Source organism: Neolamprologus multifasciatus, chromosome 8 (assembly GCF_963576455.1).
Source record: "Neolamprologus multifasciatus chromosome 8, fNeoMul1.2, whole genome shotgun sequence".
Taxonomy (NCBI): domain Eukaryota; kingdom Metazoa; phylum Chordata; class Actinopteri; order Cichliformes; family Cichlidae; genus Neolamprologus; species Neolamprologus multifasciatus.
This window is the reverse complement of record NC_140446.1, coordinates 5,516,803-5,537,432: the sequence shown is the minus strand read 5'-3', so window position 1 is coordinate 5,537,432 and position 20,630 is coordinate 5,516,803. Positions and strand designations below refer to the sequence as shown.

The window sequence follows — 20,630 nt, the reverse complement described above, 5'->3', positions numbered from 1 at the left end:
GTGGTGCATATAAAAATAAATCTTTTTCAGAAGAACATTGGCTCTTTTTAATATTTTTTTCCCCAAGGAATTTCTAAAAGATCAGAACAGTAAAATTTACACTTTTTAGAATTAATTACACGATAACTCTTTTGTAGTCAAAATAAAATATTCTGTAAGATTTTATATATTAACTCTTAACACCTAGTTAGTGTTAATGAGTGTTAAATTTTCAACTCCAGGCAGATTTGATATTTAACACTAAATCAGAGTTAATGTACCAACTCTCCAAAAAGAGTTAAATTAACACTCACTGGTGTAGACCCATATAGACACTTTAATAGTGTTGAAATCAAATCTGACAGTGTTAATTTGGACATGCTGCATTTGCTGTGTACTTTTATGTTCCCTTGCAAATTTTATTGCTTATTACACCTTTCAAAGAGCCAAGCTGCAGCAGTACACAGCCACCCATGGGGTTAAAACAGTGCATCTACATCTGTGTTGAAGCTATGATATGTTTACAGCAGCTGTGCTTTAAACACTGTAGTCATCAAAGCACTGCCAGCACAATCATGTCAAATCACTGTGCACATACAATGGCTGCAATAGCACCAGATCGATTGAAATGTGTCACAGCCACAATTGTCACAACCAAAGCACAGCCAAGGTTACAGCCACAGCACTAATCATAATCAGAGCAGTCGGTTATCGTTTATAGGACAAATCCTTGGATGAATAATTGAAAGAAATGAGGTGTTCAAGACTTTTGCACAATTCTACATGGATGCAGCTCTTTGCCGAAGAGGCAAGGTCCAAAAACATCAAAAAAAAATCTAAAGCACAGGTAAGAACTGGCCCAATAAAATAAGGAACAGATGAGAGAGAAAAAAAAAAAAAAAGCCATGAAGAGGTGCAAAGGTCAGACACAATGAAAACGAACAGGAAACGGCTGGAGAGGAAACACAAATGGAAAGTATCAAAATGGGGATTTACAAAAGCACCGTTTTGGGGGAGGAAAAAAAAAGTAGCCATGAGTTGTGATGAAACCAGGGTAATGGACTGCTTGGCAGGTGGTCTAAAATAACCTTACATCTAACTCCAGTCAGAAATACTCACTGAAGCCAGTGCCATTATTATCCAAACTGTTACAGTTAAATTTAGTGGCACAGGTGCCATTTGGCTCTGTATGGTGCTGTGAGCTGCATGTGAAGTAGAATGAAAATTCAGCAGGGAGCAGAACAAAGCAGGCAGTTAAAATATACTGAATTAGAGAGAAATCACCACAGGTACTGTAGACTAGGCAGAAAGGAGGCTGCTGGCAGTGGGAGAAACACTTAGCTAATGTTAATGGCAATGTTGCAGGCTGCAGACACAGCATAAAGACATCTTTAGTTTGAACCTTCCCAGTCTTAAAATACCCATTAAAAATAACATTATGACATCCCAGCACAAACGGATAATTTTCCTATATTTCATAACTCACCATGTAGGATTTGGCAAAGCTTACAACAGGGGTATGACTGGTTTAATTCACAGGTGTGCTGACACAAAGCTTTACTAGGTAGCTGTCATTTCTGCTTATTTGGATCACTAAGCTTCTGTAATGTGTCTGTAGTTCAGGATGGCTTTGTCTCAAAAATATTATGACCTGCTGTTGGTACAGCCAACATCCAACTGTTATATTACTCTGCTTCCAATGAAAAGACATCTGTCTGTGTGCATTACACCCATACAGTTTGTGGCTGCATCTTGCTAACCGGGTTTGCTGGTTAAACATGATAAGGTCTCAGTCATGTAGGTCTACAGGCCTATCAGCAACAATCTGGCCACCACCAGTCACCAGGGAAAACCGTATGCCCACACTCAGAAAAATAAAGGTGCCAACTGGAACCAAAAGTGGTTCTTTAGACTGATGCCATAGAAGAACCTTTTTTGGTGCCACAAAGAACCTTTCAAACAATGGTTCTTTGAAGAACCATTTCTTTCAGTGGTTCATTGAAGAACCTTTAAAGGTGCCCCAAAGAACCATCAAGAAATTGTTCTTTGGGGCAGCTTTAATGGTTTTTCAAAGAACCTTTTTAAAAATGGTTCTTTAAAGAACTCCCCCCACCCACCAGTATATCTTTAAGCAAATATTTCTAACTTTTATTTGAATATTCAGTTTCCTACCATCTTCTCTTAAAGGGTAATTGCCAGGTAACCCACCCTCCCCCTTCGCACACAAAGAAAACACACGGTATAATTCACAGCCTCGTTATAGTGAATAAATATTTATGCCATTTACACCATCAAACTTAGATTGCTAAGGATGAAGAACCTTTTGTTTTTTAAAGAAACATTTGTAATAGCTGAAGAACCATCCACAAAATAAAAAGGTTCTTTGACGTATGATGGTTCTTTAAAGAACCATGAAGACATCTGAAGAACCATAATTTGTGTGTGCAGACTGGTTGGCAAGTGCACCTTAGAGGTTGCTGGCCATTGCCAAGTGATATCAGTGTATCACAAAAATGGTGCCACGTGAAAAACCTACTTGTCATTGCTTCGGTTGCTAGCAGATTACCAGGGCTGCTCGAAGTTTGAATGGGCTCATTCAAAACAAATTGGAAAAAAAAAAAGCAAAGAAAAAACCCATCCTGAAAAGTATTTGAAATATAAAGCTACAATTTGACAGTAATAAATAATAATAATAATAATAAACAAATTGTCCACCATATCTTTATGCTCTTCTGAGATGATCCAGCAGAAGGCTTGGCTGATTTGACCCATCTAATATGCTAACTTGATTGTGAACGCCATTTACCCTCTGAATTATAGTAAATCCTGAAAAAATGTGATGCTAATCAGGAAATTTGCCTTCAAAATAAAAAAGGTTGCCACTGCAGCCAACATGTTTCAAAACATGCAACTTTTGCAAAGGTAAAATGTTTTTCGATTTGTGTTTGCACTTTTTACAGTTTCACACCAGATCTGAGAATTTAAAGAGCAAAGCTGCTGCAAGGCAGATTTTCGGTGTAGCACCATGCTTGTGTCAGTTGGGGAATACTCTTTTCTCCCTTTTGATTGCAGATGGCTTTCCAGGCCATATGACTGAGGCCTAACTAAGCAGTCTCTTCTGATGGAAATGTCACTTCTGGCTCAAATAAACCCAACATGCTGGCAAAGGTTAAGCTAAAAAAAAAAAAAAGTAAGGAATCCAAGAATTAGCATTTGGATTCAAAGTTGCAGATGAAGGCCATGGGTGGCGCAGTTACAACTCCACACCTATAAACATTTCAGATCTACTGGTGCATGCTGAAGGCCAAGCTCACGGACACGTTTTAAAGAACAATGTCATGCTTTTGAACACGAGCATGCCTTATGTCGATTGATGTTTTCTGTGTGCACAGGTTATGTCATAGTGTAGGTTTTCCAATGTAGCACACATTTACCCCATCCAGACACGCTGCCCGCCTGACATAAAAGCACACCCATGCAGACGTTCAGATATTTGTACAATAGCATAGTTTCCTTAACACATGGTCAACCATTTGGAACACACACGCGCAGCTTAAGGCGTGTCAGCTTGGCTCCACTAAGCTGCCAGAGTCCATCTCTGTTAGTGTATGTGCTTTAGGTTAAAAGCTTTTAATATGAACAATGGAAAATACAGTGGCACATAAAAAAAATAAAAAATAACAGCACAGGAGTAAAATAGCAGGATGACAGAAAAAAAACCCAAAAAAAACAACAACACTGTATGGAGAACGACCGAAATAGATAAAAGGCGCTGAACAGAGCACAAGGGGAATGGGATGTAAAGAAAAAAAATTGCAACTACTGATTAGTTTCATTAACATTTAATATCCTGGTGATTACTGTTTGATTTAAAGGATATTTCAGCAATTAAGTCCTGCACTTCCATTATGTTTTGGGACTATCACAAGACAAATGAAAAAAGGGGCAAAGGCTCACATTTCCTGACTTTAGTGTCTTCCAAGTTTTGTGCAGAACTTCCCATATAGCCTGTAATGCTAATTACACCCATTGTTTCAGGTTGTCACAGCTTCTTCAAAGCAGCACAGGGTATTCAGAAAATTGTCTCTGTGTGTCTTTTAGAATCCTCTATGAAAAGTAAACTATTGCATGTGGAGCTGTCAATTAAATAATTGACTACAGTACACTTAATGCATGTCGTTTGGGTTACATGGCTGAATTCTGCCAACAGACATCTCGGTACCATTAAGCTGCAGGATGTATTTTCTGTACAACCACGGTCACCGACACCTGTCACCTCAGTCAGATTACATTGCTCAACGTGTTGTATATGTACCTTGGGGAAACTGCACATTAAGCAATGTGTACAGAACATACTGAAGGCAAAGGTCCAGAGGAAGTGGAGCATTAAAAAGAGCACATGACTGAACATTACACACTCCGTGGCAGCCTTACTGGCAGCTAAACTACAATTTCTGGACATTTATAGTTAGGTGACAATATTGCATTTTCTTTCAGTCACATTTTCACAATTTCAAATAGAAGAAAAAAGCTACACAGTAGAAGCAGCAAATCGTTACTATTTTACCTCGATAAAGGACTCCAAAGAATTGACAAATCACTTCAGGGTTACAATAATCTTGCCAGCTATTTCAAAAAGAGACGAGCGGGTCACCAGTGTCTGGACCCGTTGCTGACACTGTCACACATCATGTACCACTGCTGACTTTGTCTGCAACTCACATACGTGACACGCAATCAGTATTTCTTTTCTCTCTTTCTCCCTCACTCATGCATACTTCTTAGTCTTTTATAAACTAATGTTGGAAATGTGGTTTTTCTTGAAAGAAAATAACCCAAATGTTGCATCAGATTGAATAGACTCAGCTATCATTTATGATTTTTAATGGAACATCTCCACAGGTCTTCTATTTATTATTTATTCTTTTGCTCATCTTAATATTTTCCTTCTTATTCGCCAGTCTCTTAAAGACCTTTTCTTTGAAACTGCCTCGCAGGCTTGCATTCAAGAGTTGCTCTGCTGATGCCGAGACTGATCTTCTGCAGTTATCTGTTAATTAAGCTGTCTGATGTGCTCCCTTCTTGCCTAATCGCACACCAGAATTTTCCACTTGTGGGCAAAGCCAGGTTGTACTTCTCTGTAGGGTAGTAGAGAAGACCATTATATTTAGTCTTCGGTGTTTTGGCAGTGTTGTTGCTTACAGCTGGATTTCTTTAACAACTGTATTAAAAGTTTCAGAAGTACAATAATCTTTTTCAGACTTTTATCAACCCCAGCAAGGCTGGTTCAACTGATTTTCAAAGAAGCTAAATATATTGTCTTTATGACCCTTTCACAAAGGCTTTGAGACCATTTAGCAACTATATAGCAAATGTGTGACAACCACCTGGCAACAACCAGTAACTACAGAAAAAAGTGTTTGTGGTTCAAAGTGGTTGCTGGAAATCACTATGAAACTGACTGCTAAATGAGGTCCAGCTTCTGACAGAATGGTGTGATTACAATAACCTTACCCTAAACACCAGGAAAACTAAGGAAGTGGTCATGGACTTCCGCAAGAAAAGAAAAAAAAAAGAAAGAACTGATCCCCCTCCTCTCTCCATAAAAGGTGACTATGTGGAGAGGGTGTCCTCTTTCAAGTTTCTCAGTACCCACATTTCCGAGGACCTTTCCTGGACCACAAATACATCAGTCCTGGTGAAGAAAGCCCAGCAGTCCCACCATTTCTTGAGGGTTCTGAGATGGAACAGGCTGCAGAGCGACCTAGTGTCCTTCTATCGTGTGACAATCAAGAGTGTGCTGGTGCACGCCATTCCTGTGTGGTACGCTGGTTGCACAACAGCCGATGAGAAGAGACTCCAGAGGGTCATCAGAATTGCAGAGAAGGTAATCGGCTGCCCACTCTCCACCCTGGACTCCATTGCCAGCTCTAGATGCCTCTCCAGAACCAGGGCAATCAAAAGAGACCGCCTCCATCCTAACCACCAACTATTCAATATCATGCCCCCTGGAAAAAGGTTCAGATCCATCAGGTGCAAAACCAACAGACTAAGGAACAGCTTCTTTTCCTCTCTCTCTCTCTCTCTTCTTTTGTATATTGCTTTTACGTTCGCACCTTGTGGTCTTGTTACATAATTTCATTGTGCAAGCAACTGTACAATGACAAGAGAAGTTCTAAGTTCTAAAGCCGCAGTTCACAAGCCTAGACACCGGTCAGTAAACCTGTGGTGACCACCAGTGGCTAAGAAAAGTTGCGTATACCCCAGCTGCTTGACAAGTGGTTGCAGGCGGCTGTGTGCTGCTGTTTCTAGGAGAAATTGATTGCAAACAAGTATAGAGTGCAGCACTGAAAACCTCTTCATGATTGCTTTGGTCACAAGCAGACTTCTGTAGTTTGTATAGAAGATGCCAACTTGTCTCTGAATACTTCCCAACAGCTCACTAAATGAGATGTGTTGGTTTCAGCATTAAGACACAATTTTTACTTTAAAGGCGACAGTCTCCATTTCTGGTGTGCATTGCACTTTTTCAAGTATTACTGCAGCTTGGAGAATAGTTGGAGAGTTTTTGCAGACAAGTCTGCAATTTCTATGCAAACTATAGACAATCCCGGCTATCAGCCAACAAACAAAACAATCATAAAGATGTTTTTGGTGCAGCACTTGCTTTGTGACCAATTTTACCTCGCAATAGCCAGCAACCAACCACCAACTGGTCAAGGAATACACATTTTCCCAGGAAACCAAAGGAACCAGGGTTTAGTTTTTAATTTCACTTGCTAAAAGTATTTGTTAAGCTAGCTTAAGATTCTAGTTTCTTAGCTTTAAACTATTGCTGTAATAAACCTGACATTCAGATTTCTCTGAGAGTCCTTTCATAACCAATTACAACTTTTCAAAGCTTCTAGCATAGCTGTAGACATTCTCACTGTGTCTCAGTTTGAATTGGTTGAAGTATGCAGTGCTGCTCTGAAAACCTTGCAATTGCACTGGCCATTAATAGATTGCTGTGGTCAGCTGTAGTGTGTAAAAAAAGATTTTTGTGCAAACACTTACCAACTACTCCCTAAGTCAGGGGCGTCCAAATCTAGGCCTCAAGGGCCCAGCATCCTGCAGGTTTTGGATGAGTCCTCCTTGTTCTTCTTCTTTGTGTTTAACGGCGGTTGGCAACCAACGTAAAGGAGCATTACTGCCTCCTACTGTTCCGGAGTATGGGTCAGACAGTGAGCTTACAATCTGTATCCAAAAAACAATACAAAACCGAAAAAAAAAAACCCTACAGTCTTTCATAAACACCTATATCCTTCAGAAACCCCACTAGTTCCCTCACCTGTGCCCTACTACCCTTCAACACACTCTTCAGATTAAATTCCCCAATTCCCCGCTCCTTCAATCTATTCTGCAGAACTTTCCTTTCCACATCATAACCCTTGCACCGCAGTATTACATGCTCTACCGTCTCCTCCTGGCACACTCCACAAAGCCCTGTCTCATGTTCTATCATCTGTAGTGTTTTATTTAATGCACAATGTCCCAGTCTAAGCCTGGTAATGACCACCTCTTCTCTCCTATTACCCCTATACAACCTACACCCTGCCACCTCCTTCTTAAGATGATACAATTGCCTGCACATACTCCCTGAATCCCACCGCTTCTGCCACTCCTGAACAACCTGCCTCCAAACAATACCTTTTGCTTCAGATCCGCTGCTTTTAATTTCCATCTCAGTCCTATTTTTAGTCAACGCTCCTTTTGCCAACCTATCCACCTTTTCATTTCCACTGATTCCTACATGAGCTGGCACCCAAAGAAAGTGAATATTGCCACCACAACACATTATTTTCTGCTTACAGTCTCCAGAATAGTATACAGCATGCCCTGCCTTGTCTTCGAACAAAATGATTGTAGACTTGAAAGAACAGTTGCCGAGTCAGAACATACTACCACCTGCCTGATTTTTGAACACTCCACCCATTTCAATGCTACCAAAATTGCTACCATTTCAACCGTGTACACTGCCAGTCCATCCGAAGTGCATCTGTTTATTTCAATATTTTTTGACAGAACTGCTATTCCAAACCCTGTAATTCCAGTATCTGGACTCTTAGCACCATCCGTGAACACATGAATACATTCAGGGTATTCATTCAAGCTGTGAAAATGAAATGCTGAAACAAGATCGACTCTTCCTTTCAATTTTCTCTTCAGATCCAGCAAATACAGTCCACAGGAGGGGTCTCCAATAACCATGGAGGAACCACAGGGAACACTACTGCAGGACATATTTTAAGTTCATACACTTGACACTCCTTAGCCCACTGATTTCCCACCTTTCCCACATGATCCTTCTGACTTCTTCCATACTCCCAGCATTCCAAAAGTACCTCCTTTGTGGGATGTGTGTCACCATGACCACCAAGATAAACCCAGTAATTCATCGATACTTGCTTCCTCCTACGATCTAGGGGCATTTCGCCCATCTCCATCTGTAGGGCACTGACTGGAGATGTTTTAAAAGCTCCACAGCACACTCTAAGGGCTTCCGATTGCAGAACATCCAAACGTCTCAACACAGAAGGAGCTGCTGAACCATATGCCACACACCCATAATCGAAGACCGATCTAATTAATGCCTGGTAAAGTCTTTTCAAAGCAGAAGAGCTCGCTCCCCAACCCCTCCCAGCTACACACCTCATAACATTAATAACTTTTTTGCAGCTGATTTAAATGGCTAAATTACCTCATCAACTGTCTTGGTAATGAACACCTGAATCATTTGATTCAGGTGTGTTGACCCAGGGTGAGAGCTAAAACCTGGGGACACTGGGCCTTGAGGCCTGGAGTTGGACAACCCTGCCCTAAGTAGCAGTGAAACAGAAAAGTGAGATGCAAACCAGAAACAGAGAAGTTCACAAAACTTTTACTTTAAAGTTAAATGTTCTCTGTTTGTTTGTAGTTTATGTTAAACCTTTTTTATTGTTGCAGACAAGTCGACGTCTTACCTGAATATAAAAGTCTTAAAAAAGCAGCACCCACTTTGACACCGACTGATTTATCATCTTCATTCAACGACAGCCAGCAACCTTCAGTAACATTACAGTTAATCTTCCCTTAGCTCCGCCTAGCAACTGGAGATTACGAAGGAATCAATCTGTAGACATGTGTGCCTGAGGTCTTAATCAGCAGATAAAATTTTTGTCCCTCTTTTGGCCTTATTTCTTTTACCTGCTGCCTTTTGGTGTTAAACCTGATTTCATCTGGCTGGAACTTTATAGTGTGTATGATGTAAGCTTTATGGCCGTTATGGTGCATTACGCTAAAATGAATCACTGAAAGCAATTCGAGTAATTACTCTGCTAATCAGCATGAGTGCATTATGTGTATGTATCAGCCTCAGCTAGAAAACATAACACTATATTTCTAAGCTTTCATTCCTTCCTAGAAATACTCTGTTCCCACCAACACTATATGGCCAATAAAACATTTAATACTGTAGTAAAGATAATAACACTTGGCAAAGCAGAAATGTTTTGGCCGCCTATATTGTAATACATCAACCGATTCTATTCTTGTCACTCAATTTCTCCTCGGATGCCAATAATTGACGATAAAAATGGTTCTGAATTCAACTAAAAGACTGTTTAATTGAAGTATAGACTTTTACAGCACACTGCAGGTAAACAGCTTTCTATTTATAATTTAATATTCATGTCACTTCTGGACAATGTGAGCTACAACAGCCTTTGCTGTATTCATGTAGGAAAACATGACTCTTGTGTCATGTGACTTATGTCTGCATTATGCCAGTAGGGATCCCAGTGTCATTAGGCTGCAGGGCACATTCACTGTCAAGCCACAGTCACCTCAGTCACATTGGATAGCTCGGCACGTTGTATATGTTCCTCTGGGAAAACTCACATTAAGCAAAGTCTACAGAAGTGACTGAAGGCAAAGATCAGCAGGAACCGAAGCACTGAAATGAGGTCATGTGTTGAGATGTTCCACCCCGATGCCGATGACTGAAGACTACAAATTTCACCGATATAGATGGAAGGTACTGACTCTTGTCTTGGGGATGGGCTTGTCAGCGAGTGCATGGTGACTGTTCCTTTACCTGCAGGACTGAGCCAGCTCAGAGGGAAGGAGCCAAATGGATCCATCCTCTTTGGGATCCCACCACCTGCAGAAGGTGCTTTAGGGGTCCACTTTGTTATAGATGCCTGGGTGCCAACTGGTTTCAGGGAAAAAGCCCTGCCTGGGGAGAGAGAAGTCTTGGCAGCCCTGGTTAGACTGCTGCCCCTGAATCTGGATAAGCAAGTGAAAAGGGATATGAATCAGACAGAGGGATGGTTGAATTAAAGCACAGGAGAGCTAAAGACTAGTCAGAACCAAGTTAGCCATTCTTCATTCCTTTGGTGTTATTCGGTTTGCAAAGATAGCCTTTCAATTTTCTATGACTTTGCAAACTCTCCTTTAAAAATTAGCTTTTTTTTTTTTTTTAACAAATGGCTAAATCACAAAGGAAGTGTGTAAATGTCACAAAGTACAATTGAGCAGACTGTGATTATGGTGCAGTGTGTGACCGTTCATGTGGAATTTTAATAGGCAGCACAAAATCTCTCTGCGCTCTGCCTGCAATGAATTCACTTTCCCACATCAGCCAGAGGGGAAAAAAATGTTATCTCCCGCAAACCAAAACCAATTTGGTAGAGAATAAACGATGCACCTGCCCAATTGCCAGACACTAAAACCTCTGATCCCTTGTTATCTGCTTCATTTCTTTCATTTTGACACGGCAGTAACTGATTGTAGAGCAGGAATACTCCATCACTCTCAGAGATCATCATTTCCATGCAAATAAGAAAAGTGGACGAGCAGACAGCACACTTAAGGAGCACTGAGGTATAATATCCCACGGCGGATCAATAAACAACATATGGAAGTGACTCATCACCAGCGCATTCACCCGCCTCATCCTTCTGGCAAAGTGCTGAGGCAAGGCTCTCCCCACGTCTGCTCCAGATCCGATAAGGAGAGATGTTCCCACTCAGACACAAGGGGCCTGCTGGCAACAAGTCCATCTCGTTTTATTGATCTGCTCCACCGGGATCTAAGAAATATGACTGAGAGCTGATTCCCTAATGGGAGTGCAAATAGGAGCAGCAGGACCATGGCCTGTCTGCATGATACATGCCAGGTGGATGGACAGTCCACTCATCTTCTCATTGTCAGCTAATCGGCTGCCTGCCATGCCTTGTCTCTAAGTCGAGGCTAACAGTCGGCAGACGGTGTCTTCTGCTCTCCTAACCATCACCCATCACTCTTAGACATATACACACATAATTCCTCCTCACCCCTCTCTACTCCGTCCCCCTCAATCTAAACTCCCATAGGGGAAGAGGCGAGAGCTGTGGTTAGGGTTAAGTGTTGCAGCTATGGTGATGCATGTACATTTTTAATCACACTTATGTCCCTCTTGTAAGGCAGCAGGCTTTTTGGTCTCAGGCTCCACCATTTATATTCAAGCCCACTTCCTACAACTATAGATCATCTGCATTTGGACAGGCTTTTGAAATTTACTGACTTTAATAGTTAAAGCAATATTCGACTCTGTTGAAGTAAAATAATGAAAAGTAATCACAGAGAAAAGTTCCAGTCCATCAGTCTAATGATGATATCTTTTAGCAATATTGAAAAGGTAAGTGATAGGATCAGCCCAATCAATCATTTTGGCAGGTAATATTTTTTTACAGTATACAAATGCAATATTGGTTCATCTAGGGAGCAAATCAGGGAAACTATATTAATGTCTTAAACTTTATTAAATCAAATGAATGTAATAAAATGGGATTTAACTAACTGAAAAAAAATTACCATTAAGCCGCTCAAATTTATTTCCCTTGTAGCTCACAATTTACAGTCAGTTTTTCAGTGCAGCATCAAAAGGGATTTGAGATTACGCAATAAAAAACACTGATGGAAGTGAAGACTTTCCACTATAATTCAAAGGGTTCAACAAAAATATTACATCAACCATTTAGCAAGAACCCCCATTTTCACAAAAGTACTGTAAATTGATTATTACAGTTACAACGGGGATTATTTTTAATACTTGGATGCAAACCTGTTTCAGTCAGTGATTACCTGAAACCAGAGGAGCCATTTACTGTGAAGCACCAACCCTTTAATTTTTATGCTGTGCCCCCCTTTTGTTGCTGGATCCTTTTCATTGTTTTAAATCATCTGCATCCTCCTGTGTTACACCAACCGTCTGTATATCCGCCTTCATTTCACCCATCCTTTTCTGTCACCATCATCTTTTACTCCTGTCTAGAAGCTCTATCTTTAATAATATTTGTCCAATATATCCACTGTCCCTCCTCTGGACATGTCCAAACCATTTCAGCCTTGCCTCTCTAACTTTGTCTCCACACTACTCAACCTGAGCTGTGCCTCTGGTATATTTTTTTCCACTCCTGTCCATCCTGGTCACTTCCAATTTAAATCGTAGCATCTTCCACCCTGCGACCTCCAGCTCCACCTCCTGTCTCCAAACTGGATGTGCCAGCCCACTTTAATTTATGGCTCAGCTGATACTTTTCCAAGATTCCATGTGGAAATTCTCATATACACTGTACACAGTTTTTAAATTACTTCACCTTGCCTACATGTGCTACTGCAAGCTGCTTTGCAACCCACTTCCCCATTTTTGAACATAAATTATTGCACAAAGAATTTTTTTTTCTTTGATTATAGTGGTCCTGAACTTTAGTTTTGTGGTTTATTGTTAACTTTAATGATTATTCCAGTAATTGTTTGGACTTTTCTTTCATTAAAACTTCTGAGCACCTCTCCAGCCTGCAAATATCTTCTCAAACATTGTATTAAAATCTTAGGAGTCTAGACTGGAATGTAGTAATGTTAGGAGTTAGGGTTAGAATTTTAAAAAGATTTAATTATATTTTAAAGAAAATTAAAACACATTTTGACTTGCTTTGACATTGCTTTATCTAATTATCCCATAACTGAGGACTAAAGTTATGCGAGTACTAACTAGCAGAGGCTTCGAAGTCTGATTCATGTGTAACACTTTTGCTTTCTCCAGGCAAAGCAGCAGGATATTTCTATTCACTGATGTATATGGGAGGTACAGCAGCAGCAGCTTGGCTGACCTTGGTGCTCCTCATGTATCAGCCAAGAACCCAATGTAAGCCCAGGCAGAGGGAAATAATCACTGTGAATACTTTCTTAATGCTTTCACAGAGGAAACTGGTCAGGCAGACAAAAAAAAAAAGCTTGACGATGTGAAGCATAGAAAAAACGTAGAAGGTTTACTGGATGGCAGCGAGACAAAGAGAGTGGATAACCAAAGAGTAATGTAATAATACATAAAACTGTAGTAAAAAGGAGGGATGAACGAAAGAAGGGCCATGCATGATAAAGGGGTGGGGTGATATGGAGGCAGTGCTGTGTCCAGAGTCCTGGGATCCTGCTGCAGTCTGCATTATTCATGGGGAAGCTAGATTCATCCAGGGTGACTTACATAGCTCATCATTTACATGCTATCACTACTGAATTATTTAAATAATGAGTTGTGAGTTTGGTGATCCATAAAGCATGGGGTGGGCTCCCCGAGGGGAAACAATGACTTAGAGGTTGGTCACAAGCAGCTATGGCTAAACTAGATTCAGAATAACAGCAATTTACAGTGTAAAGACAAGAGCAGAGAGACGTCTTGAGCAATGCACTGACATTAATAAAGTTGATGTTACACTAGTGACCAGCTGGAGACCATGGCAGGACCAAAATGTATGCGACCGTGTGCAATGAACTTTGAAGTGGTTGCTTGGCAGTGAGTTGCTGGCTTCAAAACGGCAATAAAATGGCAAGATGAAGTCAGTCTGCTATCAGCCTGCGATTAAACAGGCTCAAGTTGGCAAATACATGTGTTTGTGATAATGACTGTGACGAATCAGAGAAAACTGCAAATCTGTGGCCAGATGAACTTAAATTACTTACATTCATTTTAACCAGAAATTCATATAACTGCAAAGAAAATTCCCCTAAAGTGACATAGATGCTGTAAGATGGCAATTTAACTGCACAGTGACGTTGCTTTAATAGTCAGAATATGACCGGAATACAATCAGCTGGCATCCAGTTGAGTCGAGTCCCTTATTGCAAAGCGACACATTGCAGATGACTAAGATGAGTTAGTTTCACTGACTCACTCAGATTGATTGTGACAATCTGTGTATATAAATTAGACGGAAGTTACTGGCAAACCTTTCCCAATCTGTCTGAGAGCAATTGCAGTCTCCCGCCAGGCGACTTATGCAATTGCCTTCCAACAAAAAATGCCCAACCTTGCTTAATGGTTGAGTCTGCAAAACCGTCATCCTTCAAGAATTTGCAATCAGCCACCCAGTGTGGAAAAATTCAGTGCAATCACCGCTTAACAACCTTCCTAGTCGCAAGGAAGTTTCAATCCCATATTTACTCTAGTGTGACTGAGCCACTGCACATCAGACATGAAAAGGTAGCTGAACCAAAATCATGTGTCAATCAAGTGTCACACTGAAAATGGCTCAAACATGGTCCAGTATTCATGCCATACAGAGCTCTGCAGAGGCACGTCTACATGCTGTAGCTGTCTGCTGCAGCTGAGGCCACTTTTAGAAATATGGGAAAAAACCTGCATTCTTTTTTGTGTTTATGCTGATGTAGCTGTTCTCTTTTCTGCTCAAACAAGCTTTACAGCAAAACAGCATTAAATCTCTGCATAGCATATCATGCACAAGCAACACACTCGTTATAGACTGAAGCCCATCTGCAAAAACTATGCGCTGATTGAATTCCCAAAGTCCTTCTCACACTGGAGTGCTATATATCCAGCATAAGGAAGAGAACTTAAAATACCTAAAGTGCTAAATGTATCTAATGTTCTCTGGTGCTGAATATCTGCAGCAATCATCTTGTTGGTTTAGGTTGAACAATGAAGATTAACCCATGCTATACCATCTGTGGCACAGCAGATGAAATGTCTGTATCTTGCACTGCATACCTGGATCTTTTCATAATGGAAAATATTCACTCATATTCCAAATCTCGTCATTCCAAATCAAAACAAATAAACAGTCACAGCATCACATAAAACTCACTTTGTTTCTACAAATCTACAGAAAATACATTAATTTAAAGAACCCACATAAGCAACAGACTGAATCTTTGAACCACATTACTAAACCACAGCAGTTCATCATTCATGTGACATATAATCATAACATCTACCTAAACCTAGGGGAACATCCAGAAATGGTAACAGTTTCATCACCCACATATATGTGATGAAAGAATCTTTTATACTGGAGGTTTTGGGCTGCACACACACGTGTGGTCCCTGAGGCATTTTAGAGCTTCAAGCATTGGCAGTAATAGCTTATAGACTGTACACTTTAATGTATGATTATACCGTAGCTCCTTATTGTAAATTATATCCAGGTGTAAAACATAAAAGTGTATTATAAAGCATGATGGTTTGGCAGAGTAAAGGGAGTAATTCTAAGCTCATTTTATTCATTTTAATATTCTGGTCACAGATCTAATGTGTTCTCTGCATCTTCCAGTTTCCCTCTTGACACCAGTCTTCTTACTGTGGCTGCTCTATAAATGAGTTTATTCTTTTCAGAAGACCCCATCTTTCAGTAACTACACCGGCGCTCAACATGATTTATCCCTCATGTTGTTGAGGCTAAAGAGAGAAGAGAGCCAGGGAGCAGCAGTGGGAATCCATGCTGAGAAAGAGTACTATGGATGTGATGTTTGCTTTGAGAGTCATCTCTAAGGCTAGGCAGTATGTTCCGCATAAGGACCTGGAAAAGCTCATCCACGCCTTTGTGACCTCAAGGCTGGATTACTGCAACTCACTTTATTTTGGTCTTCATTCTGCCCTCCTTCATAGACTGCAGACAGTCCAAAATGCTGCAGCACGCATTCTGACCAGAACTGGGAAGTTTGCCTGTATCACTCCTGTTCTAGCTGACCTGCATTGGCTACCCATAAAATACCACATCCAATTTAAAATACTGCTGCTTACGTTTAAAATTACCAACAACACAGCACCGAGCTACCTTAAGGAACTCCTTAAATCGTATGTTCCTGTCAGAGCATTAAGATCATCTACTCAGTTACTCTTGGTGCAGCCTAGATCTCGGCTGAAGTCTAGAGGTGACCGGGCGTTTGCCCTGGCTGCACCAGAGTTGTGGAATAACCTTCCGATTGTGATCCGGGCGTCTGATTCCATCCAATCTTTTAAATCACGGTTAAAAACCTATTTGTTTAATCTTGCCTTTCCTGCTTGTTAATGCTCGCACCTGACTTTTAGACATATTCTATTTTTTCTTATACATACTTTTATGGCTTGTGCTTTTATTTTGATATGCATTTTATATTACCCCTGTGTATTAGTGGCATTGACCTGTGAGGATATTTGATACTTTGCTAAGGCATTATAATACTCGTGTTACTTCTCTGTCTCTTATGTTAAGCACTTTGGTATACCGCTGGTTTTTAAATGTGCTCTATAAATAAAGATTGTTGTTGTTGTTGTTGAGAGTGTTGATGGAGAAGCTTGGAGAAGGCCACAAGGAGTTGCTCTGTGTCTTTGTTGATCAAGAAAAGCATATGGTGGGGAGAGAGAGGAACTGCAGAACTGCACGAGGAAGTCAGGAGTGGCAGAGAAGTATGGGAGGTCGGTGAGCTGTGTGGTAGGGGTGACACTGGGTTCAAGGTGGGGGTTTGATTACCTCAAGCACAGGCTCTGGGCACTTTCTTGCTTGTGATGAGGATGGACAGGCTGACACATGAGTCTCTATGATGTTTGCAGATGATACTGTCATCTATAGTGAGAGCAGGGTGCAGGTGGAAGAGAGTCTGGACAGGCACAGGTCCAGCTGGAAAGAAGAGGAATGAAAGTCAGTATAAGGAAAAGAATACGTATGGAAACGAGAAGGAGACAAGAGAAAAGGTGAACATACAAAGACTGGAAGTGAAGGTATATGAGTTTAAATACCTGAGGTCAACCTTGTAAAGCAGCAGACAATCAACAAGAGAGGTGGAGGAGAGAGGACAGGCAGAGTGGAGCTGGTGGAGACGAGTGTCCTGAGTGATTTACAACAGGATAGCAGTAAAAGTGAAAGGAAACCTGCTATGATGTACGGTTTGGAAATTGTGGCCCTGACAAAAAGACAGGAGGTGGAGGTGGCGTAGCTGAAGATGCTAAGATATGGGTTGGGAGTCATCAGGATGTAAATGTGTATGCATTAGTCCCCGTAGGGAAATTACTCCTCTGCATTTAACCCATTCACCCAGTGAAGCAACCAATGCAGCGCCCGGGGAGCAGTATGTAGGGACGGTACCTTGCTCAAGGGTACCTCAGGGTAGCTGTTCAGTGGAGTCGAACCCCCAACCTTCTGATCATGGGGCAACCACTCTATCTACTGAGCTATCCCTGCCCCATTTAATCTAGTCCATTTAGATGGACTAGATTAGAAGTATATCAGAGGAACAGCACAGGCTGAGTGCTTTAGAGATGATTTGTACATGTGCAGAGGAGGAATAGTAGATATACTGGACAAAGGATGTTGTAAATGAAGCTGCCGCACTCAAAAGAGAAAAAAAATGAAGGCAGGAGGAAAAAAGAAAGACCTTAGAAGAGGTTCATGCAGTGAAGGATGACACTTCAAAATAGATTGCATTGAATTATAATGTATTCTGGACCTTTGATGGAGGAAATGTTCTATAACTGGACGTCCTTACATTTTAATTGAATATCCCTGATATAGCAAAACATATTTTACAAAATAATATGCATTTCAAATTTCAGTAACATTTTAAAATGTGTATTTTTAAGAAAACCAACTATCCAAAGTTCATACAGAACCATCCCATCTAATTATTTTTTGACAGCTAGCATGCCCTCGGGCGGCAGCTAACAATGGGACTTGATAATGATGCACAAAATGTACTCTATAGAATAAAGCTGCTGATTTTTCCGGATCCATTTATTCGAGGAATGGACAGAAAGCTCGTGTGGCTCAGCACAGATTAAATTATTAATATTCAGCATAACCATTAAATGAAGAGGGTGAAGCTTTAAACTTTTGTCATCACTGAAAGCAAAAGAGAGATGATGCTTCCACACCAAATGACTGCTCGGATTAATAGCAAATTATCAACAACGATTTAAGTTAAGTGACTTACAGTCATGTCTTGTCTAGTCTTCAAAAACATATATTCCACCCATCTGATTATGCACTGAAATTCAGTGCAGGGATAAGATATGATAAAGCTGCGAGGGGATAGCTGCAGCAAAAACCTTTCAAGTATAAATCATTCAGTGCAGAGTGGTGATCAAAGGCAGGCAACACGATTCTATATAATAAAAATGCTAGTCGTTCATTAATGCTAATTGTCAAAGTGGGCCGAGTTCAAGATGCTGCTTTTATCTTTGCATTCCCCTTTGAACTACACATGCATTCATATTTAGGCAGGTGCATGTTGACATGGCTGAATGCCATTAGCTGGGGAACAGCTTTGTGATCTGATCTGAAAATACAGCAACAACCTGAGGATAAATAAGACTACAGTCAGTGTTGGGAAGGTTACTTTTAAAATGTATTCCACTACAGAATACAGAATACATGCCCCAAAATGTATTCTGTAACGTATTCCGTTACGTTACTCAATGAGAGTAACGTAACGGAATACTTTGGATTACTTAATATATTATCATGCTGTTTACAACTACATGAATGTACTATTGCTGTGATTTATTACTGTTACTGAAGGTCCGCGGCTCCGAACCGTAGTAAAGGGACCTCTGGCTAATACGGTGGGTTCTGTGTCGGGCTCGTAGCTGAAAACTAGCTTTACTTTGTTGTCTGGGTCAACTTTGCTAGCAGAGACAGAGAGAGGCGTTGAAAGGCTGCTCCAACGGAACTTATTGTTTTTGGAGGAAAACACGAACACGGTGTACAGTCGAGTTTTAATAGCTTACTTACAACTGGGCTCGTCAGGCACTCTTCTTGGCTGCAGTGGTTATTATTATATTTACATGCTTCCAGCTCCTGTTTTTGCTCGATAACAGCTCGTACTTTTCCTTTTTCTCCCTCCCTCGCTCACAGACACATAACGTGTATGGCAGTCCATTCTCCCTGCAGCACGGACTACACTGCCTATGATGCTACATTCTTTAGAGCTATGCCTGTAGCATTCTGCCTATTAGCTTAGCACAACAACAAAAAGGCCTCTCTCACCCAGGAAACACGCAGAGAGAGAGCGTCACCCTGTAACCATGGCAACCGTAACGCTGCCGCTGGAACGGCAGAACGTAGCTGTCAAACAAAACCCAAACAGTCCTGACCCGCGACAATATGAAACAGAAAAGTAATCCATTTATTTCAACAAAGTAACTGTATTCTAAATACCACCTTTTTAAATGGTAACTGTAACAGAATACAGTTACTCATATTTTGTATTTTAAATACGTAACGGCGGTACATGTATTCCGTTACTCCCCAACACTGACTACAGTTCTTTAATAATATGTGTACATGCAGCGGGGCAGCGGAGTAATCCGAAAGCTGCACAACAAGTTTTCTCTTTCTCTTGTTCTGATCCTACAGGGACACAACCTGGACCACTTAGGAAGATTAAAAATAATCTATAGACAAGTGGAAACAGGTCCCTGAAAGAGACAGTACGTTCGAACTGAGTGTGATTTGTCTTACTAATACATTCAAAATGCTTTCAGCCTGAACATAGGCCTTCAGAGGCAGCTTTCAGCTTTTTGCATGCTCAGTAATGTAATTGTGGTATAGCAGATGAAATTATCCTTCAGAAGGTACTCGTGATTAGAGCGCAGGGTGTGGGCTCAAGTGCTTTTATCACACACGTTCCAGTTTGTAGTCCTTGAGTCAGAAATGAAATGAAATGAAATTCTAGGGGGAGAATTTCTATAGTCCTGCTGCTACTTTAATCTAAATTTGTCTGAAAAGATGTTTGAAGATATTTAGTTGGAGATGTAATAATCAGGCTTGGATATGGTTAGATTTACAAGTATTTGGACAATAGCACTGTGGTAGTCTTCAAAGAGAGCACTTCTGTATAAAACATGTACATTTGAATAGTTGGTATTTTTAGATTTGGTTGTATTGTTTCCTATTTCTTTGCTTTGTATTGTTATTTATTCTACATGCTGCTAACAGGAATCTGTAGTTTATTTAACTACGGGCAGAGTAAGGTTTGGTGCCTCCTAAAAACACCATACAGTGCAAGTGCAAGGACATTTTTTTCTATTAAACAATAGCGCAAATGCATCTCGTTTTCTCATTATGTTAACACGGTAGCTGGTAATCTGCCGGTGCAGACATCCACCTTTTTGTAGCTTTCACAGCTTGGTTGTATTAACTTAAATTGCTCAACCAGACTTGTGTGTTTATGTAGCAGTTATCCACAATAACACAGCTCGTGACACTGAGGAGGGATTCCTGCAATCTGTATTTTTATTTTATACAGTTATGTTCTTTATTTGATATAATATTATTATTACATATCATTAAAAATGTTGGCAGTGGCCTTTTTTTGTGGAA

General features: G+C 40.6%; 1 protein-coding gene across 1 annotated transcript in view; it reads right to left on the bottom strand.

Annotated features, from left to right (window-relative positions):
• Positions 1-16,232: 16,232 nt before the first annotated feature.
• Positions 16,233-20,630, bottom strand: part of ormdl3 (ORMDL sphingolipid biosynthesis regulator 3) — a 37,188-nt gene continuing 32,790 nt past the window's right edge. The window contains exon 4 of the mRNA XM_085169677.1: positions 16,233-16,931. Within this exon, the coding sequence (XP_085025803.1) occupies positions 16,874-16,931 (58 nt within the window). The 3' untranslated portion in view covers positions 16,233-16,873. The remainder of the gene's footprint in view (positions 16,932-20,630) is intronic.